This window comes from Scomber scombrus, chromosome 22 (genome assembly GCF_963691925.1).
Source record: "Scomber scombrus chromosome 22, fScoSco1.1, whole genome shotgun sequence".
In the NCBI taxonomy this organism is placed as follows: Eukaryota; Metazoa; Chordata; class Actinopteri; order Scombriformes; family Scombridae; genus Scomber; species Scomber scombrus.
The window spans coordinates 9,422,369-9,446,530 of NC_084991.1; the positions used below are offsets into that span (position 1 = coordinate 9,422,369).

Here is a 24,162-nt window from a genome sequence, read left to right on the forward strand (position 1 = left end):
CCCCCGAACTTACAGGTACAGTTTCAATCCCTTCGCCCCTATAAGAAGAATATATTTCTTCCGTGTGCTTTGAAGGCCATAATGACAACCGTTTTCTCTTATCAATATGAAATTTCTCATTAAAATCTCTCATCTCCTCATCACCCCCCCCCTCCCTCACTCATTCTCTTTCTCTCTTCCACCCTTGAACCTTTCACCCTTGTCCCAGTTACCCTGCTCTCCTCCTGCCTGTATGTATGTGTTTCCGGATATGTGTCTTTCCATGCATACCTGAGGGTGTGTGCACCTCTGTGTGTGTATACTTGCCTGTTTGACATCAAATTTCCAACCTCGTTGGCTCTAAAGGGCTGTGTTTGTTTGTTTAGAGCAAAGCCCCGGCGCGAGCGCTGCGTTGGCGCTCACCGATTAGCCCGCACGGGAACAACACCCCATCGGAATGTCTGGAATTCTACACAACAAGGATTAGCTCATCCCTGTCTGTTGTCTCTGGCCTCCGTGTTTGTCATTCTTTCACTCCATGGGCTTAGATGGACAGACTGATAAATAGAAAGAAAGTGGAATAGTAGTGGTAGAGTGTTACCTGAAGGCCTTAAGCATCATCCTGTGTGCAAATTCTGATCTGATCTGAAAAATACTTGAATTGTTCCTTGTTCTTGCTAAGTTTCTAATTGTTTTGAAGGATAATTTCACCAAAAACAGCTGCTGGCACCGTACCTGGCATTTTTATCCCAGTGGATAACCGGCCAAGCTCAGACAGCATGACATCATGTTCAGATATTTCCAGCACAACAACAATGGATGATTGATATCAGGAATTCTTTCAACAATCAAAAACATGAAAGATAAGATTGTCTTTGTAGAACTCTCGGAATCAGTTAATAAAGCAGAAAAACCTACACACATTTAAAAAATAGACAAATAGACTAGAGGATCTACTGGTTTTTTTATCCACTTCATGTAAAACCCACAGCCGAATGTATTAAGTTGTCTGGAGGTTAACAAAAGGCATTCTGTGAAGACTAGGAACCCACTAAGCTAAGCTGTACCAGATCAGGAAGGTTAAAAAAAAGTTGTCACACTGTCATTGAAATAAAACAGCAATAAACAAACAGACTGATGATATATCACAGATTGGTTTTTACCTTCAGCATTATTGTTTGGATGCTTTTATGCCTCTTTTGTGTGCTCTAAGGTTTAATGCTTTGCTCAAATGCACTTTTTGGTCGGTACAGTTTATTTAGTAGCAACTCCACTTCAGTCAGCCTCTCAGCCACCTTTCACACAATATTTAATGATAGTTGTTGTGTTGGTGCCTCCCATTCAGCGATCCTAAATCCTTGCTCTCATCAGTGTAACTGTAATATTTTCCACTGATGTGCACCATGAGCTGTAGCCATTCAATGTCTTGTGTATCCCTGTGTGCGTTTTCCCTCCACGTTAAGCCTTGGTGAACACCGCCATCTGCTGGCAAGTATTGTAGAACAATATGCAGGAAATGAAACTGGTGTGGTTGACTGCTCAAAAACAGAATGTTTTAGTAATATGACCTCATAACAATTCAGAGGAAGTAAATGTCAAGGACATAATATCTGGAGCATGTTATATCATTGTCTGATGACTGATTATTAGCTATTTAACAGTAGCAGCAACATTACAATCACACTCTATTTGTGCATCTCTACTTCTCAGGAAGAATGTCAAAAGGCAGAAGTTAAGTGACATTTCCTGTTGCGTTCTGGGAATTGACGAAGTGTGAGCTTCCAGCAAATTTTTTTCCCCCACTTCCAACAGTTTGAGACGCGATAAATTACAAGAAATAAATCTGGCATTGGAAGCAAATATCATACAATAAAAACAAAAAAAGAAAATATCCCACTTGTGCTGTGATAATTATTGGTACTTTGCGCCCCTTAATTAATTTATTTTAGTCTCCTCAGTTTATTACTTCATCTTATTATACTTATATTATTTAATTATTTCAATTTGTCACTCTTTATTCATTGATTTATTGTAATGTGTGATCTTACTCTATGTTTTATATATATAGATATATATATATATATATATATATATATATATATATATATATATATATATATATATATATATATATATATATATATATATATATATATATATATATATGTTGGGAAAGTTAATAAACATTTGAATTATGTGAAAAGGGAAATCAATATGACATACATGTCTTATAAGAATCACAATGAGAGCTTTTCAAGATTAAGAAGTCTGCTCTGTTGCCTGAAGATGGCACTGTCCACAAGTTTTTGACAACTAAGGCCTCCATATTAATGTCTGTTATTATTTATCATCATTATCGCAGTTTACCATTTTAGTAATGCAAATACTAAATAATTATTTTTGCAGATTTTAAATATATTTTAGTTACTTCAACAGAGGAATTCTGTTTTTAAATATGTGGTGATTATGAATGCAAAATCTGTTTGATTTTTATTTATTTTATATTTATATTTATGGAACATTTATTTTGTAAATCTTGTGTAAATGTTTGATCTTTTTGTTAGACACAGACCTGAGATACCTGTTCTTAAAAATCACCCACCTTTTTAAAATGGATCAAATAGTGACATTTTCTTCATATAAATATGTGGCTGTGGCTCAGGAGGTGGAGCGGTCGTCCACTAATCAGAAGATTGGCGTTTCGATTCCCGGCCAAATTGTTGCTGTGCCAACGGTGTATGAATGGCTAGTTTCCCTCTGATGAGCAGGTTGGCTTGGCACCAAGTATGGTAGCCCTTACCATATGTGTGTGAATGGGTGAATGAGATGTAGTGTAAGAGTGGTCATAATGACTAGAAAAGTGCTATATAAATACAATCCATTTATTGTCTTATAAAATATATAACTCACTGCACAGTGCTAGTTTTCAGCTTTTTGATTCAAGTGGTATTTTTTATAGTGTGGTAGGCCAGTAATTCCACCTCACACGCTGCCAGGTACCAACATTCACCCTTTTTTTTGACTGAGGGTGCTCAGTGATGGACGTTTTCCAAGGATGCAGTGCTTATGATACATCATGTTACAAACAACTTCCTGTTGATGTCAGATCTCTGGCAGAGAACAGAAAAATTAAGGAAAAACCCGCGTCTCTTTTCTGATTAATCACAAAGAAGCGTGATTACATACAGTTGGAGCTATTACCTGGAAAAAAAACACAAGAGCAAAGCGAATCACAACTTCCTCTCATGCTGCCACTATTTCATTAAGTGCTTCTGCCTCAAGGGTTTTTTCCCCATAGTATTCCTTTTACTCACTCTAGTATTAAGTCATTTGTTAAAGTTGGGTTTGTACTGTTTTGTCTATTAAGTGTAGGTGTGTCCTTGATTCTTGTTTTGATTTGCTTTTTTCTTTCTTTCCTCCTTTCTTTCCTTCTGTTTTTCATCATGAAAGCACATCATTTTGTTGTCGATAAGGTAGAATTGCGCCATTCACAGCATCCACATGAATACCTTTCCAAGTGTTGATGAGAGCCAGATTCATATGATAATAAGTGGAATATTCTTCAATAGTTAATTTTTTACTATTCAGATGTTTTCTCTTCTAAAATTCAGGGAGAAACTGACTAATCCTGTGGTGAGATTTCTTGTTTGTACATTTTTTTTAGTTTTAGCAATTGAATCTGTTTGGTTGCGTTTTGTAATAAGATGCTCTTAATCGCAGGTGTGACCACTTTAAACAGGTTAACGTGTGTTTTGTATGTGGCAGGCTATGTGTAAGTCACATTTAAAGTTCAAGCACATAAAGCAGTTAGGGTGTGACTTCAAACTGAAGCACTGAAAGCAAATAAAGGAATGAAGGTATCATTTGAAGCACAGCTGAAGTCAGTTTAGGTGTGATCAATGTTCAGCAGCTGTCTTTCGTTCTTGGTATTGGTTGTTTTGAGTGGGTGAAAAAAAGGAGTGGGTCTGTAAGGGTATGATTCCTGTATCAATGAGTAAGGTTCCCACTGACAGAACTGAAAGCATATGAAATGTTAGTTTCAAGTTTGAACTCTGTAGGCAATTGAACTGAATTGTTTGCTAATGCCAAATGTAGATGAACCCAGTTAAAGAGGAAGAGCTGAATGCAACATAATAGTAGGAAGGAACTGAAATGTCAATACTAAAAACAGCTGAATGGTCATTTGAAGAACAGCATATAAAAATACTTGACATTTCATTTTCTGTTACAAGTTAAAGCGCCAGATTTCACGGAAGTATGTGCACTTTAAATATTTGACATGCCAGTTGTATGTAAGAAGTTACAGCTTCCAATATGTTTAAGTAGTGAAAGTGTCACTTGAAATGTGAGCGATGGCATCAGTTGTGTAGTTCAGTATATTCAGGCTCATTGGATTTGAAATGCAAAGCAGGCGAAGAGTTCCAGTAAAGAGTTGTCTTATCTTAAGTTCAAAGGTACTTGTTCAAAGGTACTTACTGTACTTTCAGATCAGGTGAAATGAGTATGGATCAGAGCAATTTTAATACATTATAGTCCAACAAATTTAGGGGGTTATGTAGTTGGATAAATTAAGATAATTAGATATGGTTAAATGATTTAATACAATTTTTATTCCCTGTATGTACATTGTATACCTAGTTTGTCAAATGTCTATTATGAAATTCTTTGGATGGCATCAATTCAGAAATCTCTGAGATAGGCATCCCAAAATGTGAGACGGGAGAAGAAAAATTAATGTGATATCAAACAAAGGAAATGAAGGAATTTGTTGGAAATACCCTGAGTGAGTGAGAAGGTAGTCATGAAGTTTTGAACATTTCACAAACCCTTGTATCAGTGCCAATCATGACTTGTGGGATGCTGTGGAGTTTGTTTTGCTTGGTCACCATGAACAAGAATGTGACTTGCAACTTGTAATGACTTGGCTGATATAAAACGAAGTAAAGGAAATCATTATTTAATATGGATGTGGATATCCTGTATGGTTTGCACAACACCATCCAATTACTGTCTACTATGAGGAAGTGTTTGCTGTGTACACAGGTTATAGGAAATGTCAACACCAAGATGATCATTTGTCATTCAATATGTTTTTAAGCCCTTGCGTGTGTTTTTGCTCTGTGATTAAAATACACAAATCTCTTCATTTTACTAATTCCTGTGAGGGGATAACTTTCATTTCAGAAAGGTCATTATTTTCCTGTCTTGTTTTGTGTATGAGTCATCAGATGTTTTACATGTTCGCTTACTGTGCATTGTCCATCAATCTAACAAGGAAATGTCCTGCATCTCACCAAGGCAAAAAGCCAGACACACTAGTAGTTTTACAGTAACAAGTTCCTCATATGTAGAAATTGGTCATAGGGTGGATTGTGTGTTTGCTCATGCATTCAGGCCGTCTGTGTACTGTAAGTATGTGCACAAAGAGTCCTATGTTCTCTTACAAGTGCACAGTCCTGTTTTGACAAACATCATTTGACTATGCAAACCAAGTGGAAATCATTCCCAGAAAAAGTGTGGGTGACATTAAGTATAAGAGGAAGTGATTAAGGCAGGATAGGAGAGATGTAAGCACCATTGTCTGGAGGTGAAGGTTTCCAGTCATCAATGCAGACTAACACTGAGTCACTCCTCACATTGAGCATCTCCAAGGAAGAACACTTGACCAGAATCAAGGAACAAATTGACCAGAACCATAAAGAAAACTATAAGTTGCTAATGGAGCTCTGGACCCACAGTATGTAATAAGTGATGATCTAACAAAATGTACTGCCAACTTTCTGGACTCAACTCCATCATAGAATCATGTTCAAATCCACTTCAGATGACCTAAAATATGTATTGTGGATGTTTCAACTATGCTATAAGCATGGATAGGTGGCACAGTGGTACAGTTATCACTCTCCCCTCACAGCACGAGGGTTCTGGGTTTGAACCCACCGGCCAGATGGGGAGTTTGTATGTTCTCCCCATGCCTGCGTGGGTTCCCTCCAGGCACTCTGTCTTCCTCCCTCAGACCAAAAAATGCAGGTTAGGTTAACTGGTGCCTCTAAATTGCCCGTAGGTGTGAATGTGGGTGTTAATGATTGTCTGTCTCTATTTTATGTGGTCAGCTGTGATTGACTGGCGACTTGTTTTGTGACCAAATACATGCAAGACTAATGACATTCCTATCAGCCTCAGCTGAACTTAGTGTTTGGTGCAAATGTAACTACTTGTTACAGTGACATCGGTTAAAAGCTCACATTACCAAAAAGACGCCCATTTTGTTTGCCATAAAGAAACACAAAACAATTTGGACTTGAGATGGCATTAAGGAAGTAATTGACTGAAACTGTTTTAATGTCTGACAGCTGGTGCTTAAGGAAAACTCTGTAGCTACTTATTTACACATCCAGCAAACATAGCCTTTAGCCTTCATAACATCAGCCTTCACTTGGAGTTGTGTTTATGTACACCGCAGGGATTTAAGTCCAATATTCACTCTCCTTCTAGCTCTGTGTTAAATACCTCCTGAGGGAAATATCTGGCCCCTTTAGCTGCTAAATGCTCCACTATGTTCACCAGTTTAATCCATCACCATTTAGATCAGAGCGGCTAGAAATAAGTTTGATGAGGGCGGTGAGAGTAAATCAAAAACAGTAAACAGAGGAGAACTGAACAGCTCTACAAACAAAGTTTTGTGAGATGTTGTGTTATGAAAATTCATTTCTGGGAAACTGTTTTGTTTCAGTTTCAAAGTAGAACTGTAGGGGATAGGGGTTCTTGGGAAACCCCATGAGGTTGTGAACTAATGCTCTTTGCAATTTAGTACAACCAGTAAATACCAGTTTGGTAAAGCTGTTTCGTCAGAGATGTTGTTATAACTCACTGCCTCTATTTTCTAGTACAGTTTTCTTATGTTTGTCCCATTTTCTGACTTTTTCTGTTATCATATTACGTAACGCTGTGATATGTGCTGCATTTAAGGAAATTAAGGTTAGTGTGAGCTTACAATATATCAGAAAACTAAGACCTAAAACTCTTAATTGTTGCTCTCCTGCAGTTTAGGAAATTATTAGGAAAGAAAACTGTAAAACATTTTGTTACATATTTTGTATTTTTATTTAAAATATATATTTAAATAAGGACAGCAAATGACTTTTCAGGACAGAAGCTAATATTTTAACATACAAAAATGACAGTATAAATGTTAGTTTTCACAAAGAATACATAAACAGCAACAGTAACAAACATACAATTTGAAATATCTGTGACAACATCTCATACTCTATTCAGCAGAGAACTCTATTTGGTTTGTGTAACATTTTACACTGCACAGTTTTACAATGCACTTTGGTGGTAATGCCTTTGACCAGAGCACTATTCTTTTGGTCAATGAGAGAGTAAGTTGGCTTTCTCTGTATGTCCATGCTGGGGTGAATGAGCGCTGATGACCCCTCCGAGATGAGCAGGATGAGTTTGTATTGTAGGGACCACACAGATAAGAGCCGAATCTGACAAAACACAGAATCAGGTTCAGGTTTCAGGTGACGTCTATAGGCTATATTATCATCAAAAGTAAAAACTAAATCAATAAAAGCAGTTGATTTTGATCATTATCTTACCTGTTTGCTTTTCAGAGGTACAGTAGCCTCCATTTCCCCTTTCCTTCCTCCTCTGATACACTGAAACAGAATAAACAGGGAATTAGATGAAGACATAGACCAATATAATGACAAATTAATTCAAATGAGTTGTTTAGCACTGCCCAACACATAATTGGTACTTGTTATTTTTTATCAAGTAGCTGTAAACACTTAATTTCACAGGGGAAGTCTGGCTTCAAGTTCATATTCAATACATCCAATGATACATCTTTGTAAAAATTAAACAATGAATGTTTTACAAACACAAATCGTCCTGAGATGCCACAAGTTTGAGCAATTTCCACTTTGTTAATGCTGGTATATGATATGCACTGTGATGTGTTAAAACAGAATAATCTTGTTTGCTTGCTGACGTGTTGTGATTTGTGCCTGATTACAACCACAATTATATTAGAAATGATTACTTAATAGACTTTAATCAGGCATCAAGGAGAGGGAAAGCAAGCAATATGGTTATAGTAGACCTCTATTAGTTTTGGTAAACCCTCAAGCAATGGAATGCAGACTTATCAGGGACGTGCAACAAAGTCTGTGAGTTTGAAGGGTGGACATTGGAATTGGGCCTAAATCAATTTTGGTATAAGTGTTGGACGCCTGTATGTCGCCAGAGATAACTGCAGCCCTGAGTTTGATTTACATACCGGTTAACATTACGTGCAGCACCAGGGCGACAGTTATTATGGCAGACAGGCAAATACCAATAGGCACAATGACCCAGGTCAAGGCCCAAGTGCCTTGTTTGGTGGCAGGAAGCATGAGAAATGATTGATCTGTAAAGAGAATCGACAGGATTAAGACTGATGGACACATGGCACCTGGTTGTCACACAGAATTCTTATGTTTTAAAGGAACAGTTTGGACATTTGGAGAAATATGCTTATTCACTTTCTTGCCGACAATTTGATAAGATCACTACCACTTTTATATCTGACTGTTCAATATGAAGCTGGCACCAGGAGACTGTTAGCTTAGCTTAGCAAAAGACTGGAAAAAGGGAGCAACAGCTAGCCTAACTCTGTCCAAAGGTAACAAAATCTGTCTACCAGTACCTGCAAAGCTCACTTGTTGACATGTTATATCAAGTTTGTGAGAAAAAAAAAACTTTCCCTTGATTACATTCTTTATGCAAAGCTAATCTAAGCATCTCCAGGCACCAGTTTCATATTTAGTGTACAGACAGGACATGGTATTAATCTACACATCTATTTCTATTGAAGTGAGTGATCGAGCATATCTCCTGAAATGTCAAGCTCTTCCTTTGATGCAACATCTCCTGAGAATGAAGAAGCACATTTAAGAGTTTATCAGAAAAACTCATACAGTTTGTTTATCTTTCCCACAGTTTTGAAATCTTTGAATTTCACAATAATGCCTTATGTTAACTTACTGGAACGCAAATGACAAGTGGGCGCATCAAAGACTGTATTTGTTACTTTCCACTGAACCCATAAGTTTACACAGTTACTTTACATATCATTGCATTGCGGTGTAAATTTTGCTGCTGCAAAGAATTTCATTTTCATAATGATGCCAAGGAACCAGTGAAGAGAAACGTACTTACCGCATTTGTCAAAACAATGCATGTCTGTGGCAGCATACTTCACATCGACCCTCTTTATCTGTTCAAATACAAAATATATATTCCGTGTCATTGTCTATTCAAAGAACATGCGAGTTAAACTCACAGGAATTATTACAGAAACCTACCCGGAGGCAAGCGTTGCCTTTGCATAGTTCCCCTGTCAGGTTTAGGCCAACAGATTTATGTTTCTCCTAGGAAAGAGACAAAAGAAACATGAAACTTTTAACATTTCATGTGTTGTGGTGGTTGCCACGGTTTCTGTTTTTTTTTGTTCTTTGGTTCTACAGTAGTAATTCAGGAAAGAGGAAAGAGATGGTTGTTGAAGCATGCTATTTAATCTCAGAGTACAAAAACACACATGATCCTGTAACGACAATTCTGAACATGTCAAGTTGTTGATGTCTTGGCAAATTTTATCTTTTTCTTATTATAAAGGTGCAATTACCTTTAATTGTTGGACATTTGGAGAATGTCCAAATGCTAGTTTTTGGCGAATGTCCAAATGCTAGTTTATGCTAGCGGTGGTTTCAAATGGGATTAATGGTAGCCTATCATTGTTTATTTATTGTGGGTTTTTATTAATGATTTACCACATTAATTAAACACAGATTAACTACACTTTGTGTTTATGTTTTCAAACAAATATTAAAAACATCATATCCAATACTGTAAAAAGGGATTGTTAAGCTCCTTTCACGTTGTTCAGGAACATTTCCTGCATGGGGTCATGTGTGAATGGGAGCAGGTAAAGATGTTGTGGGAAATCTGTACATATCCCACCTCAAGATCGAGTAATATTTCTGGGAAAATGCCAGTAAGTCTCTGTTGTGAATGAAAATAGTAACCTCGCAGGGTATGGTACATAAAGGGCTTTCACATGGGTCACAAAACTTGACTTATGGGTGAAGTTCTGTGAGATGGGTAGAGCTTGGTTTTGGCTCATCTGTTTTCAATATAAACGTTCTCATATTACGGTTAAACAGTAAAATATGTTTCCGGTTACATTTGAGGTGAGACACACTATCACACTATCTTGATTCATATTTGATCAGGGCCGCCTTTATTTTGGTTAGCATCCGTAAGTGCTGCATTACCGCCATCTACTTGAATTGTCCCTTGCACCATCTTTTCCGGCATTACCATGGCATGTGTGAAAAGGTGCAAGTCGGAAATGTTCTTGAATGTAGCTGCTTGTGTGAATAGTGAAAATCACTAGCTGTGCCGGAGAGGTTATCCCAGTAATTTACCCGGACTTTGTGGAACTATGTGTGCTTTACTCAAAGAAATGACATGGACCTGACTGAATCTGTGACGACCGCCAAAACTAACACAAAACTCAACGCTAACAAACAAAATAATATTGGTAAAACTGATAAGCCTCTTATGCAGGAGTTGGTGCTCGATACATGAATTACAAAAAATTCCTTTAAAAGAGGGTGTATACGGTTGAAAAAAGTTTTGGAATCACAGAGAGTGTTTCCTAGCAACAAAAAGGAAACATACAACAAACTAACAAATAAGAATGTTTAGAGGACAACTAAACTGATTTCAGCGATACGTGTAAGATTGCAATCTCCCACCATTATCAAAACACTAACAAATAAGGGATTATGTTTTTCCAATCTGCCCTACTCTGAACTCTTAGGGGACTTAGGTTCCCATGGTGAGTGCACAACACCTACCAAACGCAGGTAGTGTGTCTCAGTAGTCTGGCACATGGGAGACGTTGCAGACTTCACACACAGGCCCACAGAGAAAGTCGCATTGATCTGTGACAACATCTTCACCTCTCTGTGACCCTGTTGTATTTTCACGGCCACCTCCAGTGCTGGAAATGATTGAAATGCTGTTATTATAATGTCAAATTCTGCAGCATAATCAGAAGTACAGTAGCATAATCAGATGTGACATGATTATCGTGCCAATGTGACAAAAATTGGTACCTTGAAATCTCCCATCAACAAAGGGGCACCTGATCCAGGACTGAGAGCCTGCAGTGAACTAAAGAAGAAAATTACAGTTAGATTTAATAAAGTGGATTTTGTTACCTCTGTTAATTGAGCCAATCTAGGTGTTTACCCCTCAACTCTTGAACTTTTCCTTTATCACAGCTATGTTTTAACACTAACTTATGCTATTCAAGCCTTAATAAGAACAACAGTTGCACAATAACCATAGCTTTACACTTGAAAGAGGACATATCAAGCACAACTCCAAGTCAATATTTATATTCTGAGGCTTTACTGGAATATCCTTGCTTGTTTGTTTTCCAGCTCAAAAGACTCCTAATTTATCTTATACTGGCCATTAATGAAGCCCCTTAGTTCATCCTCTGTCGGAAACAGATGGTTTTAGCTCCTGTCTCTTTAGGGCCCCACCCTGTTTTTCCTGCAAGTTGTGGATCTCTGACTATGTTTAACATGGACATCTGATATTGTGACAATATGTAAATGACAGAAAACCACAAAAACATTTTGTTAACTAACACAATGGTATTGTACTACCATTATTATGTCAGCTGTATTATTTCTTTACAGTGAAACTCCTAAAGCACCAAAGAGGGAAAGTTATCATTACCTTCATGCAGAGTTGAGGGTGTGGATCCACTTTGGTAAATGTTACCTGCCAAGCAAAGTTTGATGAATTAGTTATACATTTATTAACAATCTTTACACACTAACAGTGTTGTAAATACTTAAGTGGATGTGTAAGTATTTAGCTTAGGTCATATTTACTACATGAGTCATGTTTTGTTTGGGTTCAGACTTAATTGCCCTTTGGATCAGATGAGAGACTTCCTGCGTCACTGGTGGCTATTGTTATATCAACAAAGAATTCCCTGCTCAAGTGACATGGCTTCAGGGTTTATCCAATGACATTCTTCCCAGGTGTGTTATATAAGCAGCTGGTTGGATATGCATAAGGTTAGTTTGACGTATAACAACAACATAACTCAACACTATGTAGCTGAAGGAAAACTCAAGTGACGCATCCCACTGTTTACTTTGATGTGTAAACACTTTTCATTGACATCTTCTGAGTAACATAGACGTACGCAGTATCATTTACTCATTTGAAGAGTAATTCAGGAAGATGTTGGCCCATATTCAAACCAGCTGGTAAATTAGACAGTCAGTAGTGGAAAGTAAATAATTAAATTTGCTAAAGTACTGTTAAATTACTTTACTTATTTTCTTTTGATGCTACTTTATACTTCCACTCTCCACATTTCAGAGGGAAATATTGTACTTTCTACTCCACTACATTTATTTGACAGCTTTAGTTACTTTTCAGATGAAGATTTAACACAATGGATAATATAACAATATAACAAGCTTTAAAATACCCCCACATTGTTAAAGATGAAACTAGTGCTTTATAACCTTTTGAAATCTTACAAAAAGCAGTGTGTAGTCTTGGTCACATTCATGCATATGAGCTCCATCAAATAGTAATCCTTCTCACATGGTTTCATTTCAATAAATTTCACCAATAATCAAAGATTGAAGAAAAACTCTGAAAACTGAAGACAGATGTATGTATCAGAGCTTTGTTTCTTCTTTCTTTCCCCATTAATCATATCATGGCCACTCAGATTTATCTTCTGACACTTTGGAGTGTTAGTCTAGTTTGGGAACCAGTGAACTAAACTTGCTCACTGTATATAAAGTAGTTGAAAATAACTCCATCTCCAGCTTCTACAACAGTAAAATTCTCCTCTAACACTGATGCTACAGTATTAATAATCTGATGATGTCATATATAATGTCAGTCAGAAGGACCAAACCACTACTTCTACTATAACACTGTAGTTACATTTTGTTGTTAATACTTATGTTCTTAAGTAGGGTTAGGGTTAGGTTAGTAGAATTTTTCATGCAGGACTTTTATTTGTAATGGAGTATTTCTACATAGTTGTATTGGTACTTTTTACTTTTACCAATATAAAAGGATCTGAGCACTGCTTCCACCTCTGACATACATTTTCCTCCAGTGAAACCATGACTGGTTCAAACTCCAGACACCTTGTTATGATGTGTCAAAAAGATCAGTGACTAATCTGTGATACCCTGATGATAGATACTGTAGGATTGAGATCATGAGTGACTCGTGATCTCAAATTTTTTGCACTGAAGCTACTGAACATGTCAAAGGCTTGTACCTTCTCTCTGCTAACATTCTGTGAGGATAGGGGCAGATCTTCACAGATGCCATCTTCTCTTTTTTGACACAAAGCCACTGCAGCAGCAACTGGACAAGCAGGCTCCCATGATAGCACCTCCTCCAGTGGGTCAAAATTAATTCCAAGCCACAGCTCCTCCAGACCTGCAGGGTTAACACAGGTGATGTCACAATCTCGTCAAATGATATGTCGTCAGTTTTTACAGCACGGAATCCCCCGTAACTAAACACGATGAGGTGACTCACGGTCTTTGAACGGGCACACTCGGACTCTGTGGGCATCGATCATAGCAGACCATCCCTGTGAGGAATTTGTAAGTGAAAGGCAAAGATTAACCCCTGTACACAGTTGACTAATATGAATAGAAACTAATCCTATGTGGTGAAAAACAGGTGTTGACAGGAACTCTTACCTCAATGCAGAGGCAGGGCAAAGGTCTGGAATACGGGAGGGTGGCTCTCTTCACAAGTTCCTCCTTCTTTATCTGAGTGTAAACAAACCTTTATAAAAATGTATTCACATTTCTTTGACATGTGACGTTGTGTGCCGATGACTAGGTGTTTTATGATTGATGGGGGTTCCTCTGCAATTTTTTAAAATCTGCAGGCTGTCTCAAAGCGATACTGAAACTACTCTCAAAGGTAGGCAGAAAAAGTTGTCATTGAACAATTGACAACATATCTTAACATAAGGCACCTTTTTCAAAGCTTAAAACATCAGTTCATTAAATGTGCCACCAACAGTGTAAGTTGTTAAAATTAGTTCTAAATTAACATCAAAATGTTGCTTATATGCACTGTGTATGTAATATGTATATATGTAATACTGTAAATGGGGCTATATTGCATAATGAGTACTTATACTTTTGATACATTAAGTACATTTTGCTGACAAAACTTTTACTTAGGTAAGGTTTTATTTTTCTTTGTGCTATTGCTGTAAAAAATCTGAGTACTTCTTCCACCACTGTCTCCAACCTTATCACAGCTAACAAATACACACAAACAACCATTCACATTCAATTTAAAGTTTCCAATACACCTTGTCTGCATACCTCTGGATTGTGGGAGTACAAAAGATCAACTAGAATATCTCCCACAGGCACAAGGAGAACAAAAACAGAAAACTCCCAAGTGAGTCAGTGGATTTGAACCCTGAATCTGATATTGACATTAAATGTTGCGTATTTATATTTTCTTGCACTGCTCTGTAGTACTAAATTCAAGATCCCAATGGGTTAGAGTTAGTCAGTATTTTACAACACAAAAAATCTATTCTGATTCTCATTTCCTATTATTAGAGGGACTAACCAGGGCATTGGCCCCTGTGCCAGCACAGATGAAATGCTTATGGCACAGGCGGAGGTGGTAGTCGTGATTTTCAAGCATGTCTGTCACATTGACACTCAGCTCCTTCTTCTCTGGGTTTACATCATATGAAAGCCTTCCAGCTGAAACAGAAAGAGTCCAATATTAGTAAAAGATTTTCAACTCACTCATCAGTAGATGTGAGGGCTTACATCTCTCCTATTGCAGTGGTATTCAAACTGAGATATGTGGCCACAATTTGAATTTGAGGCTTAACACAATGATTAACAGGAAAGAAAAAGACACATAATACTAAATTGGTTGTATACTTTGCTTTTTCCCTCATCTTTGCATTTTTCTCAAATGCCTTACAGTTTAACCCTCTTTGCATGTTGAATTTAACCTAAAAAGTATTCAAACAAAACAAGCCAAGCGGACAAAAAAACTTCTAATGGACCAAAAGGGTTATATGTGAGATGTATTGCTTTATTTATTTAAGAAACAATTTTACTTACTGATGCATTGTGAGACATGTCTTCTCAAATCTTCATTGTTGCATTCTGTGGTGAAAAGTAACAACTTTTAAAAAGTCAGCATGGGGAAGAAATGACTGCAAGTAAAATGTGACACAACTTTCTCAACTCTTACATAATTACTATCGCTACACTTTTCTTAACAGTGTTAATTATCTACCCTTATCTCAACATAGGTGGGGTCAAAGTTTTTACAATAGTGATTGTTTCTATCAATTATAAGGAAACACTTGGGTGTTTACACATTGACTTAAACTACTGACTATGCCAAAAAAGATCCTTCCTCTGATACAGCTTCCCGTTTACTCATAAATGTGTATGTGTATGTGAGTATGTGCATGTACAAATAAGAACATCTTCATACTTGGAGCATCATAGGTGCCAGTCCATGTTATGTCACAGTAGTCCGGAAACGTTTTCAATATTATTTGTACTTGTTGGTTCGGCGCAATGTCAGTACAATCATCCTCAACCTCCACCTTCAGGAAAAGGGAAAATAATACATAAACTGTCACACATCTGCCACAGAACAGCAATATCTTCATGGAAAACTCTTAATGTGTTTGGACCCATATCAATACCTACCTGATGTTTTGGTGATAAATTAGCTGTTCTGAGAGTTCATTGCTTATTTATAATATAAAAAATGCACAACAGATTAAGTTTTCTTAAGATTTCATTGTGAAATGATGCAAAACCTACATGAAGCAAAATAATCCAGATGTTACTCTTCATTAATTGCTCTTTTAGTGATGTAATTTACTCCCTTAAACTCCTATTTCCTATACTCAATACTGTCGAGTAAAACGGAATCGATATTTGGGTGATGCCAGCAGTGACGTTAACAGTACCTGCTGTCCAGACATGCTCTCTCTAGATGCTTTTTGAAAACTGAGGATTCGGCAGTGGGTAAACATCCCTGCTGTTTCTGTGCAGATGGTCATACCATGGATAGATTCTGGAGAAAAACAGTGACAGCAGCGTTAAGCCAACCAGCAATTCATTCATAATCAAAACTACTGTTTTACATTTTGTTGACAGAGTGGACTAAAGATTGACATAATCCAAGGGATTTCCCCATGCCAGCCTGGAGAGTAAAAATATCCATAGAGGTTATTATAGAGTGCTGTTGATACAGACGAGTGTATATGTGTGTGCCAGCATGTGTTTGTTTCGCCGACACCTTATCAGATCAGGAATCAGGAACAGAAAATGTCACATATTCATGATCAAAAAGCAGAAGCTTGATAATGGAAAGTGTTTGACTACGTAAATGCAACTTCCTTCCCTGTTAATCTGCATTTTTCTGCTTTCCATGCTCCTAAATATGTCATCTTTGATAAGCATCTTTAACCATGATGACTTGACTACAATCGAAAAGTCGTGTGATTCTTCCTCATCAACACAAAGTTAAATAAATGGAGTCACAACTTCTGTAAGTGTGAAGGTCAGTTCTAGAGAACAAACAGTAATTCTGCAGAATAAAAATGTTGTGGACAATATGTACACAATATCCTGATTTTAAGAAGATAGCACCACCTTCCTGATTAGGACGTTATTCTTACCCACCAGAATTATTAATATTAAAAGTGTAGCAGCCCAAATGTTTGGGTGACTCTGTTTGCTTGACTGAAGATGAGATTATCTATACAACAGCATCTCAAGAACAAATAATGATAAAAAGCCAAACATTGTCCTTAAAGTTGCCCTGTAGTGTTTTTTTTATGAAATACGCCTTTCACTTAAAAATGTGTTTTTCTTCTTGTTCCTTTATTGGAAATGTTGAGCTACACTGTGCAAAAGGGTGTGTGTGCAGAATTTGACACTAGAAGGCTGTTCTTACATTCATCTACTGAAAATGGAAAGTTTCTCTGAGCTCACAGAAAATCTGAGTTTAAGTCATACCAAGCCTTAATGATGAATGAGTCATATACATTGATCACTTTAGCAGAACAAGGTAATTGAACTTTTTAATGGATATCAGACAAAGCTTTGCAGCTTTTTTAATAAAAGCAACCAGTAAATTTTGTGTCTATTTCAAGCCAGCACATGTACTTACCAGTGAGTTGTAATACAGTTTTGATTCTGAGGTGAAGCGAGCACTTCTGCCTCCCTTCACAACTCATGACTGTGGAGAGGCTGACGTTGTGAAACACGGGGGATGCGTTGAGATCTGCAGCAGGGTTCTGACACGGAGGAGGGAACAATTCTACAAAGGACAGAAAAAAAACAAGTGCACATATATATTTCCAGTATATACACTGACAAGTACTAGTAGATGCAAGAGCATGCAATCGATTAGAAAAAACACTGCTGACAAACAAAACATCTATTGGAGTGTCTCTGCTTCCTTGCCAGTAAAGTAATGCGATGTGAGTGCATTGGAAGTCACTGAGTCGTTTGTGTGCTTCCATGGAAAGCAGTAGTCAGTGTGCAGTGCAAACATACCACTAGTGAAAACATGCATTCTTTTTTCTTCCACTATTGTTAATTGAGAGGAAGAAAACACAGTATGCACAGCTTCATGTTCTTCAAATACACATTACGGGTGTATTCTGCTCAACTTAAATATCACAATTTGAATTTGAGGCCCACACACCTGCCAGAGTTAGATTTCTCTTCATGGCATATCAGGTAAAGTTTCTGATACCTTATGATAGGTGGGGCACCCTGCTTTTATTAACACTTACTGTTCATATACTGACTCATAATTAGTCTCTACACCAAATCACATTCAGTAATTCCCCATCAGCCATTAATACATATTTGATTAATCTTTCAGTTTGATTAATCTTGTGGATAAAAAAAAATTCACAATCACTATTTTATGGTCCAACTTTTTATAGAATATGATGAATACAACATGTTTGAATGCTGATTTTGGATTATTATTATCTTTTTAAAATAAACACAGGTCAAACCTGCACTTTTGCATATATAAAAATGTGTATCAGCTGAACAAAAAAAGATGCATTATATTTCCAATTTGTGTACTATGGGTCACATTTATGCAACAAATGGGTCAAATTTGACCGTGAACAGTATGTAAAGGTTAAGAAATGTTAAGAAATTGTAACAGATGGTTTCGGTGTCACATCACAGTTCTAAACGTGTTTTTTATAGACTTTTACAGTGAATGGCACAATATAAAGACACAATGTAATATTGTCTCTAGGCACACACAGTACTGTGTGGGTTTTGTCATGTGGGCATGCATGAGTGCAGATGTGGTTCAGATGTTTGGCTATACTCACGATCTGGTTTGGTCTTGCAGCCAAGGCCCTGCAAGGACAGAAGAGAAAGAGTCTTTTTGAATCTTTTATAGTAGGAACCGCTACATTAATAAAGTTAAAAGATCAAAGGTAACACCAGAACAGGGGATTCCCCGACAATAAGCAGCACTTTACATCCTCATTGCTCCTTCATGTGAAACCCGACCAGTTTTGTTTTTGTGATGAAGGTTGTTTAAGGCCAGGGTTGGGCTTTTTATGCTGTGTTATGCTTTGTGCTTCAGTTTGACACTTATTGTATTTTGAGTTGTTAAAAAAAAAAATTGGTGCAGTAGGCAAAATTATTATCAAGCAGATAGAACACAACAACATTTGACACGTGCAAATAATGCAACAACATGCATCACCAAGGTCGTTAAGCATTACTTTAGTTGGCTGAATTCCCAAACTTTGTTTATTCATGATCCAGGAAGTGTACCCACCGAAAACTATTTCATTTATTTACATCTGCTGCTTTTCCTGCAGCACATGTGAACGTACGTTTTCCTTTCAGGTATGACATAAAATATATCATTTGCAGGATTTACCAAAATATATCATTGAGAGAGTTTACCAAAAAAAAAAAAAAATCTCAAGAGATGCCAGTTGTTTTTGCAATATTTGTGCGGTTTTAACATTGTTCTGAAGTATACATGATTTTGTTGTAAGACCTATCATTCTGCAATAGTAGGTGTGAATACAGGATGTGAGTTCAACACAAAGTCAACACAGTTCACGGTTGTTAAAATAGTTCCAGTTATCGAGAAGGAAAGGTTAGTGACTTTTCAGGTCTTTATCTTGTACTTGGAATAATGAGAAACATAGATGCAGCCAATTTCTTCAGAGTTTATAAGATCAAAGTCTGTTCACTGAGACAACGTAAACATGGTAAGAGTTTCCTATCTAGTCTCCACCAAAGCCTTAAGTCATGTATGGCATTTTAAAAAGTATCTTTCAGGACTAGACTGAACTAATAGTAGTAAATGAGGCCATCAGCAGTAGGATTTAATACTGAAGACCCTATTTAGCAGCACAATGACAATCTGTGAGTATGTAGTGCTAATGTTAATGCTATTGAGGATGTAGTTTTACCTGAGAACACTTGGTGCTACATTTCTTTATCCTCTCCAATCCCATGTTTTCTGCTGAGGCTCCATTCAAAAAACAGTGAGACGTCATCATCAAGGTAATGAAGAGAATCATTTTCACCAGTCAGTCACACTGCTTCTACTCCTCTCCTTTCTCCAGGTCCTCTAATCTGTAAATTACTCTTGAGCTCTTTATATTCCTCCTCCTCTTTTTTTCCCAGCAGGGCTGAGAGGCAGGTTCTGATGAATCCTGACTGGGAGACCACTTGGTATGATAATAAGTCAGATGCTGAGGAATTTTCTGGTTAATTTTGGTGATATCCAGCTGGGGAGTGATGGGGAAGACAAGCACACAGAGTGAAAGATGAGCTGCTGAAATTAGAAGATTTATATATCTTCCCACTAGAGGCGGGGCCTCAGAGAGTATATCTATTACTGGTAGTAAGAGTGAGTGTGTGTGTGTGTGTGTGTGTGTGTGTGTGTGTGTGTGTGTGTGTGTGTGTGTGTGTGTGTGTGTGTGTGTGTGTGTGTGTGTGTGTGTGTGTGTGTGTGTGTGTGTGTTGTTGGTGGTGGTGGTGGGGTACACAGAAATAAATATCTGGACTTTTCCCACCTCCATTTCCAAAAATGTGATTGTCATAGCAATGAACCACACTTTTGTGGAAGTGGTATTGAATCCTAGCCTGCCACCCATGCGCACACGTATGTACAAGAATAGAATAAGTGGTAGGTGTGTGTCTGTATTTACTGGAAAGAGACACACCACACAGCAACTTTGTTTCGTCTTAAATATTGCTGCAACTCATAAATCTTTCATTCAGGAAAAAACTGAACCTGGCACAGCATTTCCCTGAAAGACAGCACTGTAAATTTACTCTAAACAACCCTGAAATGAAATCCAGTTCAATCAGTCACATACGTATACGGAGACACACTGGGTAGAATGTGATCTGGGTCGAGTTCACCCTGTATCATCTTCTTCCAAGGGGCGCAGAGTAGGAACATTACAGGCAAAAGACGTAATTGCTGGTTGAATTTTAAGCATCAGCACAAGATAAAAATGAGTTGGAGGTGCTTTTAATGAACGTGTTTTCTAACTTTTGGCTGGTGAGTCAACAAGAACAAATGCTTTCACCAAGGGTATCTAAATCATAATAGCATCCACTGACATTTAACTCCCAAATGATGTACTGCTTTGAACTTCCTCCTGGTATTCATGTTATAACTGTATGCCCTAACATAGTCAACAGGGCTGTAATGTGGTTTCTGCTATCTGAAGGGAGGTGTATTATCCTTGACCGTGAAGAGTTATATATTTTAGAAGTAATAATAAATATTGTCTGACTACTTGGGGGTAGTGGAAACAACTCTAAACACAACACTGACATATTAGCACCAATATAGTGTAACTTGCAGTGGTCCAGTATTTATTGTCCTTTTAGCTGTGTTTTCTGATCTCTAACAACTTCTGAGGGAAATAACTGGCCCCTAGGCAGCTAAATGCTACAATAGGTGCACTAACTTAGTCTGTCTATCCACTTTTTGGTGCTGGGCAGGAAGCATAGAAGAGTTTTCAGAGCATTCTTAAAAATGTGACAGTAGTATATCATTATCTTGTCCCAGTCTGGCTCAAAAACATCATTTTGCTAAATTGCTCATGTTTTACAGTGTTTAACCTACTTTTTTGCCCTTGTGCATCACTCTTTTTCACATTTCATTTATACTCATCAAAAATCTTGTATACTCAGCAACATGTAATTTAGTAACATTATACTGAGTAATATGCAGCATTAAGTACATCAAACATGCACATTTCTCACAGCAGCCCTGACAACATAAGATCATAAGATAAGCTGACACTACCAAGGGCAGAAAGTGTTGTCACAGAGGAGTTACCACAAAACCACTTAGAGGAATTTCAACACCTGAATTTCCTAAACAACCTTATGCTGGGAATACCTTGAAGTAACACTTCCCCTTGTTTCCCATGTACCATAATAATCTCAGGTCATTTGATCGTATTGATAACCGTTAATCACTAAAGTGATCTCTGGGTCAGCGCAGATAAACACGTGTACTTAACTACTAATAGTGTCTGTGATGGTTTACAATAAGGGACAGCTGTTCTTTGAAATGTAGTATTGCGCAATAACATCAAAGTGCAACGCATGCAAATGATGAGACAATGGGATGAGTGTAAGCTGAATGACAGCAGGCTTGGGTTCACCCCAAACAAAGCATGACCTGTAAGACGGACCTTATCTGTTAATTCACTACATAAACACAAAAGCTTTCAAACTTCAAGATGTGCCTTTAGAAAGAAAACACATGACCCAATACTTTGTGTCTAATAAAAGAATAGCAATTATTCAGCTATGTTTTCATTGTTGATTCATACTTATAATAGACACACATCTGAAAAAAATGGTATCACTCAGACAAAACAGGCAGGTTTTGAAAAGGTTAGGGATAGACAGGTTAAACAGTTTGCATGTCTGGAACTTTTTCCCATAGACTTCTTGCATCAGTGAAAATGTGAGAACAGGTAACATAATACTTTCATGACCCAAAGCCTAAAGTGAAGATCAATTAAAGAGTCATTGACAGTCATTGGACCTGTTCACTGTAGTATCTCTTTACAGCTCGTATTTCACAGAAGATCACATGTAAGAAGGTTAAAGTATTTCCTTAAAAAACTATAAAAAATCATTTTGGATCTGGTGTGTATGCTCCTTTAACATAGTGTGTTGAGCGTGTCCGTCCACTTTTGTGCAATGGCTCTATCTGCTGGGATTTAGTGTGTATTACAATATGTGCTTTTTTTTAGGTCATACATATTAGTGGGCTATTTGTAACTAGGTTTTAATTTATGTTGAGCCATTAAATCTGCAGTTACAGTATAACTTTAGGTAACCCATGAATTCTTTTATAAAATCGAGGGTTCATTATTTTATAATAAGTCATCAAATCTGCAGTTTTTAATGTAAGTCATTAAAAAGGTCATTCTTCAAGTGGAATAATCTGTCATGTCAGCAGTTCGACATGTTAATAAGTTGTTAATGAACTGATTTTTGTCTGGATGCTCTGATGATCTTTTTTCCTGATTAATTCAACAGCAAGCCAAAAATAAAATAAGAATAACAACACAAACTATCCTGGAGATTAGTCTTGATTTATTTATCTATTTGTCTATGTATACGGGACAGTGCACATTAATAAACATAGACAGTTTAACTAAATCTATGTAAATGCATTGGGTTTGACTCAACAGCTTATGACATGTCCAAATCCACTGAAGCGCTGTACCAACTTTTCAAAGATATTTGGAACAACCTACCTGCCAAATACCTTTAAAAAACTGTGTGCAGGGGCACCGAGGAGAACTGCTGCTTTTATAAAGGCAAAGATATGAATATCCTCACTTTAGCTTTAGTGCCTAAAACCTTTGCAAATTACATGCAGAATTACAATCAAAATAAGAGGGAAAAACTGTTGAATATCACAACTCTTTGACCTCACAATCTTTCACAAACAATACAATCAGATAGGTATAAAACAGCAAAAACAAGTTAATCAATAAAAATGTGTCTATATTAACCCTATTTTAAGTTTGATTTGAAAGATTCTGCATTCAATTTACATATAAAACCTTCCATACTAAATAAATGATATATCTGAATGATATGACAGTGGTGATAATAATTGATTTTGTTGAAGAGTCCCCTAAGCTCTTGTTTATTAAGTAATTGTATCGACTGTAAAATCGAAATTCCAGTTTGAGTTCAACTTTTAACACAATAGTGTGAGAGTCATTGTACAGTTTTGGGGCATATAGATCAGTTAAAAAAAAGTATGAAGTCATAGACAAACTAATGTAATGTAATGCATTTACAAATTGTTATCAACAAATAATAAACATACTTTCCCCTCAGTAAAGTAGGTTTATGTGTCATTTAAAAGCGCTAAAAACATTCTTATGATGATTTCTCAAAACGCAATCACTATTCTACATTTTTGTCTTTACCTTCAAACATAACGAAATAAAGTTTTTTTTATAATAAAGTTATATGTGTGTGTTATTTTTTCTTACCGTTTAAGTCCTCCGCAGCTGCATGTCAATGACTGAGACCCTTCCCTTTCACTTGATTTTAAATTATGCCTGTATTTAACATACATACTACCGTGTTTTTTTTTGTATGAATACCAGATTGATTGCCTGCATCTATGATTGCCAGTAACTCCCATTTTGTGTTTGGTTTTCCTCCAAATAATTCTGTCCTGACTCCGCATTTATATCTGTTCTATGCCAACAGACAGACAATTACTCATGTCTATTGCGCCTGCTGGGCTCAGTTTCAGAAAGTTAAAGGGTCGTTTAAGATTTTTTTTCATTTAAGAGATGGCACAATAAGATTAGTATAGGCTGCCTTACAGCGCTTATTCTAGGTGAAAGTGCTGACACGGCATAATGCCCCCAGTGGGTCTCTACAGCCTTTAACTGCTATAGGCCGGACTTACCTTTAACCTGCTGTCAGCCCTGGTAAGCTGCTCATCCTGCACTGTGAAAATTAT

General features: G+C 37.1%; 1 protein-coding gene across 1 annotated transcript; it reads right to left on the reverse strand.

Moving 5' to 3' along the window:
- Nucleotides 1-7,117: 7,117 nt before the first annotated feature.
- On the reverse strand, nucleotides 7,118-19,904 carry il17rel (interleukin 17 receptor E-like). Its single transcript, XM_062444219.1, has 18 exons — nucleotides 19,595-19,904; nucleotides 18,488-18,515; nucleotides 17,293-17,442; nucleotides 16,085-16,191; nucleotides 15,598-15,712; nucleotides 15,216-15,260; nucleotides 14,704-14,843; nucleotides 13,806-13,877; nucleotides 13,639-13,693; nucleotides 13,373-13,536; nucleotides 11,788-11,832; nucleotides 11,154-11,211; nucleotides 10,893-11,038; nucleotides 9,336-9,401; nucleotides 9,190-9,247; nucleotides 8,270-8,398; nucleotides 7,587-7,646; nucleotides 7,118-7,475 (listed from the first exon to the last, which is right to left on the reverse strand). Exons 1-18 carry the CDS (start codon nucleotides 19,703-19,705, stop codon nucleotides 7,354-7,356), a joined length of 1,671 nt encoding a protein of 556 aa, XP_062300203.1. The 5' UTR covers nucleotides 19,706-19,904; the 3' UTR covers nucleotides 7,118-7,353.
- Nucleotides 19,905-24,162: the final 4,258 nt, after the last annotated feature.

Bases quoted from the DNA above. Each gene is read 5' to 3' on its own strand.
- il17rel (XM_062444219.1), bottom strand. From the start codon at position 19,705: ATGATTCTCTTCATTACCTTGATGATGACGTCTCACTGTTTTTTGAAT. The intron at 15,713-16,084 runs GTACTGTTAACG...CTTTTCCTGAAG, and splicing joins AGAGCATGTCTGGACAGCAG to GTGGAGGTTGAGGATGATTG. The intron at 7,647-8,269 runs GTATGTAAATCA...ATTCTGTTTCAG, and splicing joins GCTGCACGTAATGTTAACCG to TGTATCAGAGGAGGAAGGAA.